General features: G+C 36.0%; 2 protein-coding genes and 1 long non-coding RNA gene across 4 annotated transcripts in view; 1 reads left to right on the top strand and 2 right to left on the bottom strand.

The window, feature by feature from the left end:
- LOC110801364 (uncharacterized) overlaps positions 1-7,860 on the bottom strand; it is a 66,697-nt gene extending 58,837 nt beyond the window's left edge. The window contains exons 1-2 of one of the 2 annotated variants that reach the window (XR_008924265.1): positions 7,351-7,860; positions 6,315-6,697 (exon numbers count right to left, since the gene is read on the bottom strand). This is a non-coding gene — a long non-coding RNA (uncharacterized lncRNA). The remainder of the gene's footprint in view (positions 1-6,314; positions 6,698-7,350) is intronic. The other variant, XR_008924266.1, reaches the window with a different exon arrangement.
- A 2,035-nt stretch (positions 7,861-9,895) lies between these two features.
- LOC110801344 (phytochrome-interacting ankyrin-repeat protein 2) lies at positions 9,896-14,771 on the top strand. Its single transcript, XM_022006695.2, has 3 exons — positions 9,896-10,706; positions 13,625-13,796; positions 14,299-14,771. The coding sequence occupies exons 1-3, from the start codon at positions 10,563-10,565 to the stop codon at positions 14,517-14,519; spliced, it is 537 nt and encodes a 178-aa protein (XP_021862387.1). The 5' UTR covers positions 9,896-10,562; the 3' UTR covers positions 14,520-14,771.
- Positions 14,772-17,028: 2,257 nt separating this feature from the next.
- Positions 17,029-18,630, bottom strand: LOC110801327 (F-box/kelch-repeat protein SKIP25). Its single transcript, XM_022006674.2, has one exon. The coding sequence runs from the start codon at positions 18,461-18,463 to the stop codon at positions 17,267-17,269; it is 1,197 nt and encodes a 398-aa protein (XP_021862366.2). The 5' UTR covers positions 18,464-18,630; the 3' UTR covers positions 17,029-17,266.
- Between the last annotated feature and the right edge of the window lie 4,587 nt (positions 18,631-23,217).

Genomic DNA, 23,217 nt, shown 5'->3' with positions numbered 1-23,217 from the left:
GACCCATCTACTCCCACAACATAAAAGCAACTTCAAAACCTATAAACCAATAAGAAGTAATGTAACACCCTGATATAATTTTCTGCTTTACAACAAGATCTTAATCCATAAAGCTGGAAAGCCCAAGTAACTTTTGAAACCTCCAATAAAATTTAGGATAATACTTTTTTATCACTCTTCCAAGTATTCCCTTCAAAGAGAAGCCTATAAACCAAATAAATCCAAATATCATTATAATACACTCGAGTGACCACCACATTCAGAACACAAAATAACTTAACCTGGATTTCCCATAGTGTGCAGAAACTCGTCTACTTAGTACCAACAATATCGACAGCAAGCATTTTCCTTTCATACCATAAAAACAACACATTACACAGCCGTAATAACATGGCCACATTATAAATTTAAAACTGAACACCTAAATCCTACCAGAACAAAATCGTTCAACTCTACATTATCACTTCGCTATTCAGTCCATTGATGGCATCCAAAAGATCTTAAGATTAAGGTGTCACAAACTCCCCCTTTTAACTTTTGTTCTCAACTGTAAGTCTATAACATTCCTTCCTTAAGTCAACACCTCCCAGCATTTAGCCACACAAATCAAACGCCTAGTAGCCATCAAAACGTAATGCACTTGGCATCTCAAAAAAAATTCCTATCATAAAAAAGTTCTTTACACCAGTGACGATTTCAAAGTAGTTATTTCCATAAACACCATAACAAAAACAACCACTAGATCCTCAAAACTCCATCTACTTTCACAGCATTAAAAAACCTCGAAACTTACAATCAGGAAGTTACCAACATTCAGCTCTCTAATAAATTTAATTAGCTCGTATCACAAACTTCACAATTAGATGTTTGTTCTACACTTAACTTAACAACATAACTCCGCAACTACAATTATCTAGGCCCGAAAAACTAAAAAGAACAAACTAAAAAACATATGAATTTCACTTCTCTTTCTTCAATCTAGGCCCAAAAAACACACAATAACAACCTAAAAAACATACGAACTCGCTTCTCATTCTCCTCTTGAAAGTCGCCTGATATATCATACATTTATACAAGATTACTCCAAGAATGTTTTCAAAATAGAACTTCCCATCAACCACATAAAAAGTGTGACCTAGACCCTAGAATGCCCCATCTACTCTCGTAATATAAAGGCAACCTCAAATGCTATAAACCAATACAATGTAACGTAAAACTCCCGTAAATGTTTACACTTCACAATAAGATTATCGTACAAAATTGAGTACCAAAAGCTGGACAGCCCAAGTAAATTAACGAAACCTTACATAACTGTAAGAAAAAGAAAAGAAAAAAAACAGCACACTAATTATTTACTCACTCTCCATCTATCTTATTCCCCTCAAACTGAAACCTATAATCAAATAAATCCAAAGATCATCACAACTACAGTCAACCGCCACATTCATAACATAAAAACAGCACATTACTATCCCAAGTCTGCAAAAAGGGTTTTCACTACTAGCATCAATCAGATCATTAAAACAGCACATTACTATCTGCAGTCCACATCTGCTACACTATAACTTCATCACTTAATACTTAAAATCCTCCCAGGATAAATTCATCAACTCATTATACAACGTCCAACTTATTCTACTATATACAGTTTATCATTCAATCCGTTCTTGCCATTCAAAAGATCTCATAAATTAAAATGTCACAAACTCCCCCTTAACACTTTTGTTCTCAATATAACATTCCATCTTTAAGTCAACACCTCCAGAATTTAGACCCACAAATCAAACACCGTAATGGCCATCAAAACATAGTGCAGTCGGCTTCTCAAAACATTGCTATTCATAAAAATACTGTGTGTGTGATTTCAAAGTAGTCTTTCCATAGGTTAACATAGCTTTCCAATTCCACGGTTGTTATACACGTAACTTTCCCTCCCTAACCGCAAACTCAATAACTCCACTCATCTAGGCCCGAAGAACACACCACAAGAACCATAAAAACATTTGAACTTCGCTACTCTTTGTCCTCTGGAAAGGCCCCTGATATAATATACATATATAGTATGCTTTCAAAACAAACATACCAGCAACCACATAACAAGTCACCTAGACCCTAGAAAGCCCCAACTACTCTCATAACACAAAGGCAACCTTAAAAGCTAAAAAACAATACGAAAAACTTAACTATAATTTACCAGTTTACATCAATATTTTCATTCAAAATTGAGTTCTTGTAAGTAGAGGTACCCAAAAGCTGCACAGAGCAAGTAATTAATGAATCCTGACATCAGACTTCAAAACAATATTATTTTTTACTTCCTCTCTAAGGATCTCATGTGTTCCCCTCAAATTGAAACCTATAATCAAATAAACCCAAAGATAATCACACAAATACAGCTGATTGTCCACATTCAGAAGATTGAAACAGCACGTTACTATTTGCAGTCTGCAAAAAGGATTTTCACTAATACCGCCAATCAGACCAATTAAAACAGCATATTCCTATCCGTAGTTTACAACTACTACCCGTCAACACTATAACTTCATCACTTAGTACCTAAAATCCTTCCAGAATAAAGTCCTTTAACTCATTATACAAGCTCCAACTTATTCAACTACATATTATAAGTTAATCATATCCATTCATGCTATCCAAAAGATCTCATAGATTAAAATGTCACAATCTCCCCCCTTGAGACTTCTGTTATCGATATAACATTTCATCCTTAAATCAACCCCTCCCAGCATTTAGATCAAAAATCAAACACCGCAATGGCCCTCAAAACATTATGCACTTGGCTTCTCAAATCACTGCCCAGCATAAAAAGTTCATAGAATACTCAAAAGTATGATTTTGACGTAGTTCTTCCATAAACCACATAACAAAATCGGCCACTAGATCCTTCCATCTAATCTCACAAGTCACAACATCAAAATAACCCCAAAACTTATGAACAGTATAAAAGCACATATGGTAACAGCATCTACTTAGCTCCCTGATTAACATACATTAGTTCTATCACGCCTTCCATCATATTCCTCTCAAAACGAAACATCTCATAAAAATGACGAACATGCAAACCACCACTTTTACAGCAAAAAGTACAGAGCGGCCTGGGTTGTTCTAGGAAACTTGCTTAACTTGTCTCTAAATATTCCACAAACCTTAGAACAGCAAAATGCTAGACTATTTAACATGTTAAACATAATAACTTTAAAGTTAACACCTATAAATCCTTCTATTGATAAAGACCTCAACTTACAAAACAACTTTCAGACTAAGCACTTGTACTGTACTATCAATTAATAATATTCACTCAATTCCATCATTCCACTCATAAGATCAAATGGATTAAGGTATCACAACGTCTCAACTACACTTCTATTCTCCACTCAACTTTCCCTCCTTAAATCAACAACTCCACTAATTTGGGCCAGGAGACACACAATAACAACCATCAAACCCTATGAATTTCGCTTCTCATTCTTCTCTCAAAAGTCGCATTGACATAATAACATCCACACAGGATAACTCCAAGTATGTTTTCAAAATATACTTTACATCAACCTCATAATAAACACGACCTAGAACCTCAAAAGCCTGATTTACTCTCACAACATAAATGCACACCCAAAAGCTATTAACCAATAAGATAGAACTTCCCATACATCTATGCAAGATCACTCCAAAAATGCTATCAAAATAGAACTTACCATCAACTAGATAATAATCAAAAGTCAATCTACTCTTAACATAAAAGTAAACCCAAAAGCTATCAACCAATGAAAATGTAACTTCACACTCCAATATAATTCTTCCATTTACAACAAAATTTTCATCCCGAATTGAGTTTTTATAGGAAATGCACGATAAAGTTGGACAGCCCAAGTAAATTAACGAGCCTTACATAAGGTTACAGCAAAATTTATCATTTTCCCCTCAAACTGACACCTATAATTGCATAAACCCAAAGATAATCACACAACTACAGTCGAATGTCCACCACATTAAGATCATACGAACTTAGTAACCTAGATTCCCATAGTCTACACAAAGGATTCCCACGAATATCATCAATAACTACAGCACAGCAAGCGATTTCCAATCGGACCATCATAACAGCATACTACTAGCCGTATTCACAAGTGTCCACTTTATCTTCAACACTAAATATCTAATATCCTTCAAGAATTAAGTCGTCAACTAACTATACAACTTCCAAGTTGTTTAACTGTCTCTTATCATTTTGTCATTAAGTCTATTCACTACATTCAAAAGATCCCATAGACTTGAGGCATAACAAACTCCCCTTTACACTTTTTATCTCAACATAACACCTCCCAGCATGACCATACATAATGCACTTGGCTTCTCACAATATTGTCTAATATAAAAGTTATATTTACTCCAAATATGATTTCAAAGTTCCTAAATGTTCAAAACTCCATCTACTCTCAGAAAATTAAAATAACCACGAATTACAAACAGTACCCTGCACATTTTGTAACAGCAATACTCAGCTTTCTGATTAATACTAAACAGCTCATATCACACTTCCCAATCACACTTTTGTTCTACAGCTAACTTTCCCTCCTTAACAGCATATAACTCAATAACTCCGATCATTTAGGCCCAAATAAAACACAATAACAACCACCAAAACACATGAACTTCGTCTCTTATTCTCATCTGAAAAGTCGCATGATATAATATAAATCTACAGAAGATAGTTCCCAGGTATATTTTCATAATAAAACTTTCCATCAACCACATAATAAATACATTCTAGAACCTCAAAATCGCAATATACTCTCATTAAATAAACTCAACCTCAAAAGCTATAAGATTACTGAGTATGCTTTCAAATAAAACTTACCCTGAACCATAAACATGACCTAGAACCTCAAAATCCCCATCTATTCTCACAACATAAAAGCAACCTCGAAAGCTGTAAACCAATACAATGTAACTTAACAACAGTAAAATAGTCAACTTTAAAAAAAATCTTCCAAAATTGAGTTTTTTAATTGGAGGAGAACAATAATGTTTCGACTTACAACAAGGCTAAAACAAAATAAAGCACAAAAGAAAAAACATTACTTACACTCTCGAGCATATTACCGTATTCCCCTCAAACTAAAACCTATAATAAAATACACGAAAAGATCATCACCACACAACTACTGTTCGGTTCCATCACATTTCCCAAATTCCCCTAACTGCAAAAAGGATTTTCACTAATACCATCAACATCTGTGGCAAGCTTTTTTCACTCAGGCCATTAAAATAGCATATTAATAGCTCATAATTTACACATACTACACTATAACTGAAACACTTCATAAATTCTTCCATAATAAACTGTCATACTACTCCTAACTTGTTCACCAATATGATTATAACATAATCTTTCAATCCATTAATCCATTTAATAGACCTAATATATCAAGTGTCACAAACTACCCGATTACACTTTTGTTCTCAACGTAACATTCCCTCATTAAGTCTACACCTATCATCATTAAGAATAGCATAGTCATCAAAAATAATGCACTTGACTTCCTACATTCCTGTCAAAAGTTGCCTAATACCAACAAAAAAACATGTCTAAGAAAGATTGCTCCAAGTACGCTTTTGTAGTAGAACTTCCATAAACCAATAATAAATACAGCCACTATAAACTCAAAATCTTAAATCAACTACCACGACATATGTATAACCTCGAAGACTTAGCAACTCAGATTCACTCATACCTTCGAAAGAGCACTTTACTTGACACGAAAAACACAGTGAACTATAACCAAAAAGTACACTTCAACAAATTATACCTTAAAAAATCAAAATCATTTCCTGGGCACATTGAACTGATAAACCAGACAAGAGTTCTTTAGCCAGACAGATGAAGTATCATCATTCCAACTTTTATTCTTTTGCTCTCTCCAAGATTTCTCATCCTCAAATCAATAGTTCTTACCTCTTGCCAATTACATCCACAAATCAATTACACAAAAACCATCAACATATTCAGAACTTAACATCTCGGCATCCTCTCAAAAATTAGATATAATACAACAAAACAGCATCGCATTATTTAAGTCAGACTTAATTCTTAGGGAACTAGGCAAGGCGTAATTTTTAGTACGCACCCAAAGAGTTGGATGAGATAAAGTTCAAGCTACACATTCCCTCCTAATTGATGGTCATTTTCAGAACCAAAATCTACAAAGAACAGATACAACATGGTTCCAGGGTGAAAAATAACAAGGACAACTGGAGAAGTATAGTGCGATATAGCAACAACAAGGCTAACATACCTAGTTGAGGTCACCGATGACATCACCCAAGTGTTCTTCAGGTGTAACTACTTCGACCCTCATTATTGGTTCCAACATCTTTGGACCGGCCATCCTCGTCCCCTCGCGGAAAGCTCCTCTGGCTGCCAGCTGGAATGCCAAGACACTCGAGTCAACATCATGGTATGAACCATCCACTAATGCGGCATGCACATCAACCACAGGAAATCCTGCAATGTATACTGTACACCATTGCTCATACACTCTTCCAATCCTCCCTTTATTTCACTGACAAACTCATATCCACTTCCACCTGACTGTTTCTTGTCAAGATACTTGATTTCAACAACTTTAGAACTACTTTCATGGTAGTTAAATTGTGGTGCACCAACATTGGCGTCAACCTGTATAGAGGGACAAATAAGATAATCAAGTCATCCACTCCAACAAAATCAATGGGGAAGAGCAACTCCAGAGAATAAGCAACAGTACAGCAATTAGCAGACGTCGAAAAACTGAAAAGTCACTACCTTGAAACTCAGTAAAAGTGAGATTGAGAAAAAGATTGGCAAAACAATCAAATATTTGCATTTTGTGCTACAATCAATAAAACGAGGATGAAATAATGCCAAATTAACGGAAGTGTAAATGACATCTAGAATTCTTGATGCAAGGACACAGAGTCAGCAAGATAATGCAGAGACCAAAAGCTTTGTGCAGAAAAAAAAAACCATGAAAAAAAAAACAAATGCAGTTCATAAAATACAGAGCGATAACTCCTGTGCAAACTGTCAGTAGAGTGATCGAGACCCATAAAGAAACACCAACATCTATATACTCAATAAGAAAGAAGATCCCTATCACACAATTTTAATAATTTCATCCAAAAATATTACATCTCTCACAAATCATCATCATTCCAAACAAAAAACATATAATCAGGAATTAACATACACCTTCAGAATTAATAAATCAATTAAACAGAAAAGGGTACCGAAAAATTAAAACTTTCAAAACCTAACTCTAAAATTGCAAATCAAATACAAACTACACTTACCTCTTGTACTTGTACTGTACTTCTTCTTCGTGTTCTTCATCAACGACCCAAGAAAACAGTTCCGATATCGAACAGTTGAAGAAACTAATTTTTCATAAACCCTAGAAATATCGATCAAAATCCTACAAATATCCTTTCATGTAATAATTCTTCCTCGGAAGAAGTAGACGAACATAATATTTTTAGGGTTTTGATCGAAATCTGGGTTAGATTACGAAGGGAAAGAAAGTTGAAGAATTAGGGTTTTTATGGCGGTGGATGTAGTTACGCGGAATAATGCAGTGAATTTGATGGAGGTTTATATTTATACAGTAACCGTCATTATTTACACGCGTTTTATTATTTATTTAATTATTTTTCTGTTTTTGGACAGCTCATACACACCTATTTTCTCATTTTTCCGTACGGTTTATATTTTAGGTCGGTCTCGATAAAAAAAAATACTCCGTACATTTTCCTCAAAAGGTTGAAAATCTTGAGATTTTTCTCCAAAATTATAACGTTAACCCTAATTTTTAACGATGATTTTTAAATGGACCTAGTCTACACTAAATTTATTGTGAATCATACTTACAAAACAAGTTAACAACTGATTCTAATTTATTTTGACGTGTTTAATAGAATTATTGTAAAAAAAGTATTAAACTGGTGTTGTTAGTACATGTTGTGCCTGAAAAATGAAATTTTAAGACACAATTCTCTTTTAAAAATATAGGGTTATTTTGATTCAAAATGTTACTATATCTAAAAAAAATGGTGTTTAATTTATTAAAGTCACTATATGGCTTCGTTCTATTGGACTTATTTTAACTGAATTTATATTATCTGAACGTATATGAACTTATTTTGTCTGAAATAAGTCAAAAGAAATCGAACAGAATAGGGTCTAAATGAACTTATTCCACACTAAATTTTTTTTGGATCATGTCTAAAAAATCAACAACTTGATCTTAACACATTTTGACGTGTTTATTAAAACTATTACAAAAATATCAAAGGGGGTCTTTATTATATTACGTGTTGTGCTTAAATAATACGTTGTATCATTTTAGGTCACGATTCTTTTTTGAAAACATTGGGTTACTTTGATTCATAAAATGTTTACTTATTGGTGCACAACTTATTAATTATAGTCACTAGGTAAACAATAAAGGTTATGTAAAAGAGATGCTAAAGTAATGTTTTATGTCCATAATAATATTATTGTGAACCACTTTCACGCAGAATAACCCTAAAATAAAATCATTTCATTTCATTATTTTTAGAAATATTTCTTACAAATTTCTTACTCCTACTATTTATACTTTGATCAAGAACTTTTTGAAATTCAAAATTTTTCGGTGGAAATAGCTTTAGTTCAAAAAGGTAATGTTTTGTTGGCTTCAATTTCAGCGATACTCACATTTTTCATCTTAAAAAGGGGTATATTTTTTACCTTTTGATTTCTTTCCACGGAATTAACTGTTTTGACTTGTATGTTTTCTTTCACGATCCTCTTCTGATTGTTCTATCACCATGGAAATATCAGTTGTTAGTGTTCTTGGTTTCAGTTTTCATATGCTATTAAGTTTATATACAACCGTGACTGTTTATCTTAATTGTGTGTTTGGTTTCCTAGATGTTTGCAGTCATATCTATCAAATGAGAAAGTGCTTGTTGATCATTGCAACTCGAAACATCCCAAAGAAAAGCCACAAAGCAACACAAGTTGACACTGGTCAAAACCAGTTTTCGCGGTGCAAAAAAACCTCTATGATGCTAGTGAAATGTCTAAACGAGCATAAAAATCTGCCTAAAACCCGTTATTTTTCGGGTCGAGCTAGTAGGTCGGGATCATGATGATCAAGTCTAACTCTAGTGAATAATATGTTTGAGGCTTTAACGTTTCGTAGATTCTATTTTTCATTTTGGGTTGAAGATTCATACACATTTGACACATTGTAGAGTATTCTTTCACCGGGATATTATCTACACGAGATCATGAACGAGCTTTAAATCTAAACCTGATAAAAAGACGTGCCGAGCCACGACCAAAAAATTATAGCCATTATGTCGGGCCGATCGAGTCTAATTCCGTGGCGATTTTTTCTACCAAAACCTAAAGATGGTTGGGGCCAGACCCGACACGAAAAAAGCCTAGCCCGATACGGGCACGAAAAAGCACGACCCGACACAAGTACGAAATCGTAGGGCCTAAGCCATATTTTCTTTGGAATAAGCACGACACGACTCGACCCGACACGACGAAGCACGCTAAATTTAGTAAAATTAGGTTTAGGCACGAAGACCCATCCCGGCCCGACATGAAATCCCGTGAACCTGAGCCCTATTTTGAACTTTTCAACCCGGGCCAACACGAAACTATATGGACCTGGCGTGCCCAGCCCGACCCACAATCATCTTTACGAAAACCCGCTACTTCAAACCAAAAACAAAGGTTCGGACTCCAAACGCTCTGTCTAAAACCCGACCCGAATCCACTCACGTTTCTCTCCATAACAAGTCTACATATTACTATATTAGCACTTGATACTTTCCTCAAAAGCCCACATATACAAATTACAAAGTTCTCTTTCTCTTGGCCCTTTGACTCAAAAATATTCTATCTCCTCCTTCACTCAACCCTTGTTCCTTCGACCAGAGCCGTGACCTCCATTAACTCTTCTCATCATCATCTTCCAAGCAATCACACATGTCGTCGATTATCAATCGAGGATTCGTTTGATTTTCATCTGAAACCCTAATAAGCCCGTTCTTCTTATTCATCAGTTCATCGATTTATTCAAAATTAGGGTTCTGCACAAAATTATAATGTTCAATCAGCTCCCTTGGGTTACGGCTTCTTCAATCATCCTTGTCAACAATCTTCGTGTTCTTGGTCCTGGTTTGAATCCGTTTGCTCCTTACAACATGGCTAATTACTTCTCTTCCTCTCGCTAATTTCAATTTCTCCTGCGTTTTCGCCTACTTTCGCTTTTACGAAGTTTGATTTTATTTCAGTTCTTTTGTCCGAAAAATTATGTAAAACAGTGAATATTGTCATCTGGGTTTATCGATTTTTCGACCTTAGGTTTTCACTTGATTGATTGATTGACTAAAAGGGAGTTTTTGAGCTCTAAGAATAAAAGAAAAGAAAAAGGTTGTCAAAGGCTTCATCAATTGATTGCTGTTTTTGGGGAAACGGGTTTCCTCTGTTGAGGGCAACAGTGATCATGCTAATTACGCCTCAAGGGGAGCATTTGGGATTTTCCCGGCGAAGGTTGTCGAGGAAGCGGTCTCTTAGGTCGAGCATTGATACTGATGATAGAGGTTGGACTCCGCTTCACATTGCTGCTCGGAAAGGGGACCTTAAGGAGGTATATATTTCCTACAGTACTTTTTAATTATGTAAGAAGTGGAGAGTGTATAATTAGTACTGTTTTAATCTTGTTTGTTGTACTTTTTTGTATTTATTGCTACAATTTGTCAAGTTGTGGATAGTGTTCTATGAAATTAGGAGTTGATTCCATGTTTAGGTATTTCTTGGTCAAGATGTGTGATTGAAGGACTACTAATTGCTGCAAGCTAGTGTCCCTTGTTCTTATTGCTTTATTACTGCAAACCGATGGAAAGAAGACCCTTTTCGTTCTTCTTGAGGAGTTTTTTTTTTTTTTACTATGAAGAGATGTTACTTAGTTTATTAGACTTGTCATTGCGTTCCCATTACTTCCATATCATCCGATGTGCGAATTTGTTTGCACTTCCATCCGAATGATTTAAAAGGCTCTTCTTTCATATACAGAGTATGTCTAAATCTTCCCCAACTTCCATTTGGAGGCCAACTTATTTCCTTATATTGCTGAATGCTGACCAATTTGATAAATCCATTTTTTTTGCTGTTTATCTTCCCTGTAGTTCCTTGTATAGCAAAATTACTGACAAGTATAGATTTTCGGGTCGACAGAGTAACCGAGTAGGTGATAGAAGTAGAATGTTACTTATGGGTTTGAATGAATGTGATTGAGAGGGTCAGTTGCTGGGTATAGATACTTTGTTCCCCCAGTGGTCCCTTGAACTGTTGAATGCTATATTTTTTTTTGGAGGGGGGGAAGGGTCTTCTCTTTTCTTTTTTCCTGTGGATCATAAATTCGGCAAACTCAATCTTAGATCTGTAAAAAAACAGGGAACTGATAGACGATGGTTGCGTCCTTTGGTATACGAAGCAATGAATCAAACAGTGTGCTTTAGTGTTCTCTGTTAAGTTTCCTTTTTTAGTGAAATATTTAATTGAAGTTATAAGCATTATGTAGGTTATTCATGGATTAAAATCATATCAAGTTATGATTAGCTAGAAATCTAGAATATGCTCATAAAAATGTGGCCTAGATGATATGTTAATCCTTTCAACACTAACTTTGTAGATATAGGAGTTCTTTTATTGGCTGTATTAATTTGCACTTTTAACGGTAGCTGGATTTGTTCCTAGAAGAGTCGTTTGAAAAAAAAAAAGGATCACAATCCCAAAAAAGCAGCCCAAAGTGACTTATCCTATTCTTATTTTAACCTTTTTGTTATTGTAGACCTAGCTCATAGAAGCAGAGAACTAGTTTGGAGAGAGTGAACTGGGGAAAACTGAAAATTTAATGAAAGAGAGAGAGGAACAGGAAGAGAATAATTTATGAGGGAGGGAAAGAGTGCTTTGAGCTGCTTAAATTGTGTGGACAAAGCTTCTTAGGTTTTGAATGAAATAGAGCTAGATGTCTTTTGGCTTTTAGTTATCAGAAACAATGTACGATTAGTCATATTTTTGTTCTCTAGGGTGTTTCTCTATTTTAGGGAAGAATAATAAGATTTTCTAATCTTGTTTATCCGTTTGGCTAGATCCTATTCTATTGCATGCACAAAATTGTAAAAACTTTGTTTCGTGAAAGTTTATGGTGCCCAACATTAGAAGGGCATTAGGAAGAATTTTAGTCTTTCTACAGAAGACTATGGAGTATGGACACTTCTACTCCTTTTATTATACTCTGTCTTTTAGCAGTAAGCAGGTCACTAGATTATATAAGGAGAAAAAGGAATAGGCATAGTACGTATTCTAGCAGTGTGTTTTGAAATGATTTTTTTGCTGAGGTTAACTTCTTTTTTTATTAACATTTTCTGCTAAACAGACTTATTATTGTTGCTACACTGAACTTTTTGCCAATGCTTTTGTTTAAGCTGGAACGAATCAGCTTAATTTAGTATTACTACTACCATGGTGGCCTTATGATGATTGTTCTTTACTGCTGTCTACTCTTAGTCTTTGGTCCCGTAAGGCCGTAACAGCATTGTGATCAACTAGTATAAGTAGTCCATCCGAGTAACTTCATGTCAAAAATGTTCAGTCCCAGAATCCTGCCCAAGGTGATCCTGCTTGATGTGACTTCTGCAATTTACTGCTTTAAGTCCTTAAGTTCATCCACTGACTCACTCTATAGCCGCAAGTTAAAGATTTTTATGTATCTGCTATCTACTAGGCATGAAGTGCCAATCCCCCTTACAAAGTTACAACTTCATCATTCATTGGGTTGTCTAGGATTGAGTTATTCTGTGAGATCAAACTTTCATTATGGGGAGAAGTGCTTGCATTGATGATATTCTCCATATTAGGATTTCTTTATCATATGATGTATGGAAGCCATGAACGAATTATAATGGCTCAGGAAATCAGAAATTACTTTGAATAGGCTAGTGGGGTTGAATTGAAGTTGCTTTGAGAATCATTGATATTTTGCATAATCTAGTAGGCCAAACCTTGGAATTAGTAGTACCAATCAAGAACGTAAGGCTTTTGGCTTGGGCCATTTGGAATATATTTGCAAGGTACCTAAGAACATCAAGATATGAAAAAAAAACTTCGATGAGATGGTTTTCTGCTTGATGCTAGTGCTAGTTTTCTCCCTCAGGCGTAGAGTTAGTGCTACTCATAGACTTAAGAGTTGGTGTTACATTGTTCTGATGATACGTGCATGATCTTGACTCCTCAATCTCATCGACTACTGTGAGATTCCATTTATGAATCACTACCATCTTTTTTACCAGCCCCGTTCGGCTTTTCGCGATGTTAGATAAATCACTGCATACTGAAACCGTATCTTTATTCTATCTCAAAATAATACAAAAATATTGTTTCGCATTTGTATTTTCATTCGAGCACCCTATGCTGTTTTTTTTCTTTCTTGTAGAGAGAACTGTATCTTCGTAGCAGTTCTGCTTTAGTTGAAATGAATGCTAAACTTTATGGGCCTAAACTCAGGTTAAACGATTGCTTAATGAGGGGATGGATGCAAATCTGGCAGCTTGGGGAACCAAAATGCAAGGGGTCACTCCTCTTCACCTTGCTGCTGAAGGGGGTCATTTAAAAGTCATGGACGTGCTGCTTGAGCGAGGTGCTAATATCGAAGCTAGAACCAAGGGTCCCTGTCGTTGTAAGTACACGAACCATCTCAAACCACCTGCTAGCTAATTTTACCGCGTTCTTCACTAATCTTGAGGTCTTACCATGGTTTTTTTACTTACCACCTACAATGTAGACCTGCTAGCTAATTTTACATGTTCACTAATCTTGAGGTCTTACCATGGTTTTTTACTAACCACCTACGATGTCTCCACCTGCTAGCTAATTTTACCGCGTTCTTCACTAATCTTGAGGTCTTACCATGGTTTTTTTACTAACCACCTACAATGTAGACCTGCTAGCTAATTTTACATGTTCTTCACTAATCTTGAAGTCTTACCATGGTTTTTTTACTAACCACCTACGATGTCTCCACCTGCTAAGCTAATTTTACCGTGTTCATCGCTAATCTTGAGGTCTTATCATGGTTTTTAACTAACCACCTACAATGTCTCCACCTGCTAAGCTAATTTTACCGTGTTCTTCACTTATCTTTAGGGTTTTACCTCTTATTTTTTGGCGGGTTTTTACAGGGACACCGCTCCACTTAGCAGCTAAAGAAAGGAATAGGGAAGCAGTCAAATTTCTGGTTGAGAATGGGGCATTCCTACCACCTGATATAAATGACAGCCGATTTAACCCACCATTACACTATTGCCCGGGCCTTGAATGGGCTTATGACGAGCTGAAGCGTTTGCAGGAAAAGGAAAGTTCATTGTCTTCTGGTGAGACATCATATAGCTCTGAAAACTGAAGCTGCCTTTCCCACCACCTTTCACTCTCATCATCTATGTTTTTAGCTTTTTAGCGGCGTTTATGTTTATTATTTTTATGTTGTTGATTATGATAGACAGTTACTGGTTTACGTTTAGGTATGTTGTGTGAATTAATGGGCTGCTAAGCTCTGTATTACGTATAATTAGGAAGGAACCCAACAATGTTGCGTGGTTTGTTTTGTTCACATGGATAATGCCTTAGACAGAGGGTTTTTCGCCTCTTGGTTTGAGTAGTACTCTGTATTTTCTAAGAATTGTTACGCCTGTTGAATTTTGTTGTAGAGTACATATTAAGGAGTACTAGCATAACAGAATCAAATCAACAGAGAGGTTTTGGATGGTTTAGGATAAAGATGGTTGTGTACTGGGCCAGCCTATACCCGACCAATCAGGCACGAAAAAGACCCAGTTCGGCACGAACACGAAGTCCTGGACCACTTTTTTTGAAAAAAGCACGACAATGCATGCTAATTAGCAAAATTCGGCTTAGGCACGACGGCACGGTAAGGCATGCTAATTAGCAAAATTTGGCTTAGGCACGACGGCATGTGGGCCATGTTGGGCTTGGGCCCTGTTTTGAACTTCTCGACCCTGATTGACTCGCATGATACAAAGTGGGTTTGGCGTGGACTGGGCCTGTTTAGGCACACTCCTGCAGGCTCGGCTTTAAGCCTGACCCACCCCGGCCCACAACCATCTTTAATTTGGAAACACCCTTCGGTGTAGCTTCCCGGTTAAAAATATCGCGTTGGCAGGCCTAGCGCGGAATTCGATGTTTTACGCTATATTTACTCCCATTTAACCTAATAATCACATAAAATTAAGGTTGTTTAGGGTCTACCCATAATTGTTGTTAGTTGTTGCTCTAGCCTAATTCACATCAACTGGACATGAGCTCGTGATTATTATTCTTATTATTCAATGTATAAAGTGGTTAGGAAATTACGACGAACATTCCCAAGAAATGTAAGCAATTTGGTGTGACAACAATCCACTATTGACAATTGACGTGCATGGATTAATGTAAGGAAAGTAAATGCAAATTAATTTGAATTCCAACTTAGAATTTGTCAAAATACTACTCCTTCCGTCTCTTTTTGTTTTTTACGTTTGGTATTTTTCACGCGTTTTAACGACTAATTAATTTGCATCGCGATTCCTCAATTTTTTTTATTTAAACAGGATAAATTACGTTTATTTATAATGTTTTCACTTTTATCAAAATTCTAATATTGTGAAATGAAAAAAAAATTAATGTCCCAAAGGAAAAGTGTGAAAAATTTAATGTCCCAATTAATTTAATTGGTTAAATAATAATTGGACAGAAATTTTGATAGAATAATAAATCATTTATGTGATAATATAAAAGGAAATATAAAGAACATTTTAAAATACCCAAAAAGGAAAACGTAAAAAATAAAAAGAGACGGAGGGAGTACTTTCATAGTTTCATGCAACTTGGGCCGATACTTAACAACTACGGAACTACCCCTCTAATTTGGTAGATCTGTTACATAAAGTGCAATTATATTGGTTTTGGTCCACCAAATAATGGAACTGTTTCTCTTTTTACTTTCTAAGTTATGTACGGAAAACTAAAGTAGTACACAAATACTGTAAACCTTTACTCCATACAAGTTATGTTTCCTTTGTAAAAACAAAGTTATATGACTCTTAATTAATGGATTGATTTTATTATCAAAAAAAATAAAAAAACACGAATGGAGAAGTATTACAAGTACTTCATTTTAATTACTCCATAACATGTACTCCATCTGTCCCTTAATACTCGCACCGGTGCGAAGTTTAAGATATTTGAATTGACTTATTAATTTAATAGGTGTTAGTTGATAGCAGTGTATTTTTTTTTTAATGTCGTTAGTGAGAAATGTGTAAGGGGTGAGAAGTGGTGAGTGGGGGTGTGGATTTTTAAATGATTTTTTGTAGGGAGTAGGGGTGTAAGTGGGGTAGTAGGTAAGTATGAGAAATATAATATTGGTAAAGATTTTCATTTATAGAAACAGTTCAAATATGAAGGGACGTCCCGAAAAGAAAAGCGGTGCGAGTATTAAGGGACATATGGAGTATTACATTACTTCATGTTATGTACTTCCAAACTCAGGTTCTTTCGGGTACATCTACTTCATATTTTTTTATTTCTACATGTAATGAGTATATTTTTTATTATTTTAATAAGTAATAAGAAGGGACCCTATTGATCCAATATCAATCTTAAGTTAGTCAGCTCAACATGCAAATCTATGCTTGAGTCACTTCCAAATATTTCGCAGCTGATACAGTTTTATCATGTGACCTCCAAGTCACTAAGTGAGTTCCCCACCAACTTATGTACTGAGTATTTATTTAGTGAGGTCAAAACACACCCATGGCCTTATATATAGTTGAAAAAATTATTAAGAAATGTGTTTGAGATATCAATTACTCCTTTAAAAGTCAGTTCAACCATATAAAAAGAAATTAGCCGAGGAACCAAAATGTAAACGATCTCATTTCCTTTGACTTTTTGACTGTTGACAATTTTAGATACAACTGTGGACATATTTTACATGATCTTGACTTTGTGATTTTTCGTCAAATAAAATCCAAGCTTTTTATTATTATTATTTAGGATCCTTTAAAAAATTAATCAAATAAAAAAAAAAAAAAAAAAAAAAAAGTATTTTGTATGGTCTAGAACTACATTCTACATGTCTACAAAGGCACATTATAGAAGGTTCAAACTCGAGTGGTCCCTACTCATTCTTGGCAAAACATGTACGGCAGCAACATTAAACCCTTTAGGTGGCTCCACCACCCACATTCTTGGCGGCGACGCCACTACATCCACCACAACAATCTCACTCCCACCTTTACAAACAATACAAAGCCTCCCACCACGCGCCGCCATTTGTTGAGCTCCACGTAGTCTCTCACTCTCCGCCACCTCCACCCACCCATCACTCTCTTCTACATACTTCTTCACCACCCCTTTAGATTCCTCCACCATGTAGATCACCTCTTCATCCATCGCCGCCGCCGGGCCCCGCCACCCACCTACCATCCCCTCCTTCATGTCATACCACACGTCATCTTTTACATCATATACAGCACCTTGTTTGGCGGCGTCGCCTTTGACGTTGACCATGCAAAGGCGGCCGCGCCACCCTACGGCGTCAGCCGCCTCCCGGGAAAACCGCCCATCCCGAAGAGGACTAACTTTCTCCCACCCGTCTTCGGGATGGGCGGATAGGTCCCATTTCTCCACGGATCGGGCGGTATCCGTGGAGAAATGGGACCCGACCCCACTCGCCACGTAAATGGACTCACCCAGTGATCCGGCAGCACACCACCTCCGGGGCACCGGTAAACCCGGCCCATACCGCCACTCACGTGCGAGTGGGTCGAACACCAGGGGACGAGACAAAGCCGGAGCAAGATCCTGCGTCGTCCCCGCCACCACTGCCAGCCTGTCACCCACCGTGACAGACTGAACAGGGAGGTCGCGTGAGATAAAAGGCGGGTGGCGTAAAAGAAGCGATAACGGCGGCGGAAGAGGAAGTTGCCGCCATTGACACGAAATAGGATCAAAGCTAAAAAAGGAAATTGGAGTGAGAAATTGTTGTGGAATTGGAATTGAATTGGGTGAATCTTTTATGATATTATTTGGAATTAGGAGAGTGTAGAGAGATAAAAATGGAGGGAAAAGAGGAGAATTTATAAATTTACGCCATGAAATAGAAACAGAGTAAAGAATTGAAGGTGGGATTTTGGTGAGGATCAAGTGTGCTATGTGATTTGGTAATCCTGGTATTAGTTGTTGTTGTTGCTTATTTTCTTCTTGGTTGTGGTCACGGTGGTCAAGACGGCGGTGATGGTGGTGGGGGGATCCATGGGAGGAGTGCTTTGGGCTTTTTCTGGACATTTTTCTAATTTGGGAAGGGAAATGGGGTGTTAAGAGTATAATAAAGGGAAGAGGGTAAATTAATGAAAGAAAATGAAAGAGATATAAACATGATTATGTGTGGTTGAGAGTCATGGATGTGGGAAAGGATTGTGGTGGAGTCACTTTGGCTTTTAATTGACAACTAGGTTGCCCTTCTTTTGTGGGTGTTTTATTTTGGACTATTTTAATAAATTATATGGAGAATGGTGTTAATTAATTAATGTAAAAAATATGAACATTGACGCAATTTAGATTATACACTCGGGTGCACAGTGCTTATTGTGCACCCTGTTGAACATTTATTGAAAATCTAATGAACATTGAGAATGATTTCAATGTACATGTACTAGTGAATATTTAAACTATATGTCTATGGATTTGAACTATATGTTCATTGGCTATATGTTCTTTGGGTATGAACAATATGTTCTTTGTATTTGAACTATATGTTCTTTGTAAAATAGGGTGCACAGTGAGCATTGTGCACCCGGGTGCATAAACCATATTTTGGAACATTGAATAAGACGGAGGGAAAGAGGTTCATGCATGATACAACCGGTTGTACCTTACAATATAGAATCACTAATTAATCTTATATGCATGTAATGCGAGCGAGATTATACACAAACTAAAATTATAAATGTAAATATTAAAGGCAGACAGTCTTATGATCCAGTTTGTTGAGCGTGGCCTTCTATTTCCTTGTTGAATAACTTGCTGAACGGTCAAGGACTTTTCTGTGTAGATGAAGTTTCGAAAGGCAGGTAGCATGGCCTTCTATCATGATAGTTTTTTTGTGTGCTCGTTTACTTGTTTAAAGGCAGGTAGCCTCACATGAGCGAAAAAAATAGCAAGTTATGGAGTACAACTGATAGTATACTAGAGATTGCCAACGAGAGAGAACGCTAATATTAGTAAACTAGTTAGATCTTTCTCCGAGACTTATTTTCTAGTTCAATTCAGTCCAGTTATATTATTTCTCAGTTTAATATGCAAAATTCTTTCATATTCATTTAGTAAAATAGAACATGATCCAAATCTTCAAATTCCTACTTTAACTCATCTATGAGTATAAATCCTCTCTAATGTTCATAACTATCGAGGTTTGAGAAACTACTTTAAGTTTTGTATTAGATAATTTCACGATAACTTAAGTAAATTTCTCTTTACCATAAAAAAAAAACTCAATAAAAACATTCGTAAGTTTTTTTTTAAATGAATTAAGTATAAGAATTATAAATGCGGTTGAAAACCACGTAAATAATACAACATCTTTGGGATCTTTCATACACCTGTATTTCACTTACTCTGTGTAAATTAATTTTCTCATATTATTTATTAAAATAAGTCAAAATAAGTTAAACAAAATGATTCCATTTGCATAATATAAGGTCGTTAACTTTAGTTGAATGTGATATTCTATGTTTGAACTTTGAAGTTTGAATCTAAGGAAAGGAGGAAGAGGGTTTGGTTGTGGTTGGATGGGGAATGTAGCGTGCTACTTTAAATTGCCTTTTTGTTATCATCATTCACCAAAGCACGTGCTAAAAAGTGGAAAAGTATACTTTTGTATTACCAACTTTTTATAACGGGAAATTGGCGCCTTTTTTAATTGTAATCACTTTTTACTTGCCACACCTTTTTATTTTTATTCATACTTTTTAACTGTTTTATTCCTTTTTTTTAAAACTCTTTTTTTATTTTTATTTTGTATGGTGAGTAATTGAAGAATAGTAATACCGATAATACCTTCCAAATTGTACTACAACTCTAAAAGGATCAACTTTATTTGTTAGGTAGAGACGAGTAATAGGTCGGGTCAAATTCAGTCTATTCTAACAAAGTTTGAAGTGGTTCACGTGAATCGGGTCTACATATGATTCATGACACCATCCGTCCAACTTGGATAGTTTTTCCTACACAACCATTGGACCCACCCCGCTCGATATGACACAACCCACCACACCCGAGCCACTAAAACCAACTCATGAAACACAACCCACTCAAAACATGAACCCAACTCACTAACCATGTATCCACCCGATCCGTCATCATATTTTAAACTATTTTGTATGTTTAGTATGCTAATAATTTTTAACTTCATTATTTATTATAAATACATCTATGTAAGTATGTCAATAACATAGAAATTAATTAATACAAGTTCATATAAATTTACAATTTTTCAACGCTTATATAATAGTCCAAGCCCACCTGACCACCATCAGCCCCCCAACCAATCTAAATCAACCAAATCCACCTGACCAATTGGAGCCAAAATAGGCCCCAAAACTAGTCCAAATCCACCAAACCCATCAAGCCCACTCGACCGATACAACCCACCACGACTCACATAACCCACAACCCATCACGTGTTGTGTCCATTTTTTCCGACTCAACTCACAACCCGACCCACCCTGACTTTCAATGTGTCAGTTGTGTGTCAACTATCCCTGCCCCACCAAACCCATCCATGACCCACTCAACTTGCCTCGTTAACCATCTATAGTGTTATTTTATGTTATGTTTATTATGTAAGAATATAGATAAATAGGGGGAAAGGGATAGGGATTAAGTTTAACGACCCCTATACCACTAGTCATGCATGTAAGGGAGTAGGTATATATAAAAGAAAGTTGTTATAACTTATAAAATGGATGAAACTTTGCTTCTAGTCATATATTCCGTATTCTGTCATTTATACGGTATGTTTATCAACTCGGCGGTTCATGCAGTGGGTCGGGCTAATTTGTGAATCTTCCTAAGGGAAAAGGGAGTTAGTATAAAAGAGAGTCAACGGATGCAAAGAAAGATTAAATAACGTAATAAAGAACGCAGATATTTAACGTGGTTCACTAACAATGTGTTAGCTACGTCCACATGCAGAGGGGGGGGAAAGTTTTATTGATATTGAGGAGTACAAATTACAGAATACAACTAGGTTATGACCTAGCGAGTTTATATACTACTCTCTAGGCGATGCGGAAAAGCCCAGAAATATAGGCCCAAAACAGATAACCCTAGTCCAGAATAACAGATACCGTAAAGTTTTGGGGCGTTACCCCCGAACCACCATCGGGGACCACGTTGCGTCCCCAAACCCCTAAACCAAGGGCGTTGCCCCTGGACCTTGACTCGCTAACCGGTCAGCGAAATCTCCGTACTGAGGCGTTATACTAAGGAGTTTGACCGATTCAAGACATTATTCTAACAGAGAGTAATTGCAAGTCTTTAATTAGCTCTTTGCTCATGTGAATCTTCCTAAGAAATATCTCTATGCCATTCAATGAACAAACTTTTAATTAAGAGGTGTACATGTCAAACTTTTTTTTTTTTTTTTTTTTTTGAAGGGGTACATGTCAAACTAGAAAAGTTGTACAAATGTTTTTTAGCAAACAGGGATAATTTAAATAAATTACTAGGAACACCGAACACCTAAGTATTGTGTCCAAAACTTCAATGTCATGCCCCATATAAATGCAAAAAGCGACTTTACGGAAGCAACATGCATTACATTACCTAGCCCCCACCCCATCCAAAATAGGCTGGTATCGGGTTGATGGATCATCAATTAACAAACCCACCATAATTAAGTTCAAAATTCAAAAATATAAACATTGGTGCAAATAAGATATTTCGTTGAGAATTACTAGCGAATAAGCCAGTTTGAATAAAAATTTAAACTCGATATATAAATGTATAATTTTTTATTATATAATTGGTTGTATTTTATAAGATACTACCTAATCTATACGGTCATTTAACCTTCAGATGAGCCGATTATTTTGGTTCGAGCTTTGGTTATGGAAAAAATCTCAACTGGGAGGGATGTTGCCCATCGAGGTACTCATGCAAACTCCCGAGGGATATTAGTCCACTCGCCGAAGGCGGTGGGAACTCCTCGTAGTCGAACAAAAAAAAAACTTCTAAGGTCGTGTCTTGATATGATGTAAGTGTCTACTTGCTATTTGCTAGGTCACGGATTCGATCCCTGAAACAACCTCTCGATGAAAATAAGGGTAAGACTGCGTACATTTGAACCTTCCCTAAAACCTACGCTAAATAGCGGGAGCCTTGTGCACTGCATATAACCTTTACAATATCTTGTAATTAGATGTTACTGCCTTACCGGTGATACCATGTATAACCGTATAAGTCCAAAGCATTCAAATTTTAACAATTTGTACTCAATAAAATTCATGAATAGTTCATCCAAATTATTTAAAATTACTTTATTATTTTCGTGTATTTTTTCACAAGAAATGAAATTGGTGATACCATGTAAGTCCAAAGCACTCAAAACAATGTTTACTCAATAACATTCATGAATACTCCATCGAAAATAATTTAAAATACTTTCAATATTTTCGTGTATTTTTTTTAAAGGAAATGATATCTTTTAACATAATTTAATTGGTTAGATGGATAGAAAAATGGACCATGTGTTCACAATAAAGAAAGAAAGTTGGGTTTTGTTGGCATTGAATAAGAGTGAGCTGGTTGGTACATGGGATGTCATTTGATACACAAAAAAAGTTTTATTTTTTTATTTTCAAAAGCCAATTTGTGAATGAATTGTCAAAAAGGCAATCTTGGACTCTTGTTGGAAGTTGGAACCTTATTTATTAAATCTCTAATTTACTATAGTGAGATAAATTCCAAGCAAAATCTCTAAGAATATAAGTAGGGCCCATTTTTAACCATTTTGGGGGGTCTCACTTCTACCACATGTT

The sequence above is a fragment of the Spinacia oleracea genome, chromosome 6 (genome assembly GCF_020520425.1).
Source record: "Spinacia oleracea cultivar Varoflay chromosome 6, BTI_SOV_V1, whole genome shotgun sequence".
Classification (NCBI taxonomy): domain Eukaryota; kingdom Viridiplantae; phylum Streptophyta; class Magnoliopsida; order Caryophyllales; family Amaranthaceae; genus Spinacia; species Spinacia oleracea.
The sequence above is the reverse complement of the archived record's forward strand: the minus strand, read 5'-3'. Positions and strand labels throughout refer to the sequence as shown.

Excerpts from the sequence above, each read along its gene's own strand:
- LOC110801344 (XM_022006695.2), top strand. The coding sequence starts at position 10,563 with ATGCTAATTACGCCTCAAGGGGAGCATTTGGGATTTTCCCGGCGAAGG. Across the intron at positions 10,707-13,624 it reads GGAAAGGGGACCTTAAGGAG|GTTAAACGATTGCTTAATGA; the intron begins GTATATATTTCC and ends GCCTAAACTCAG. Across the intron at positions 13,797-14,298 it reads AACCAAGGGTCCCTGTCGTT|GGACACCGCTCCACTTAGCA; the intron begins GTAAGTACACGA and ends GGGTTTTTACAG.
- LOC110801327 (XM_022006674.2), bottom strand. The coding sequence starts at position 18,463 with ATGTCCAGAAAAAGCCCAAAGCACTCCTCCCATGGATCCCCCCACCAC.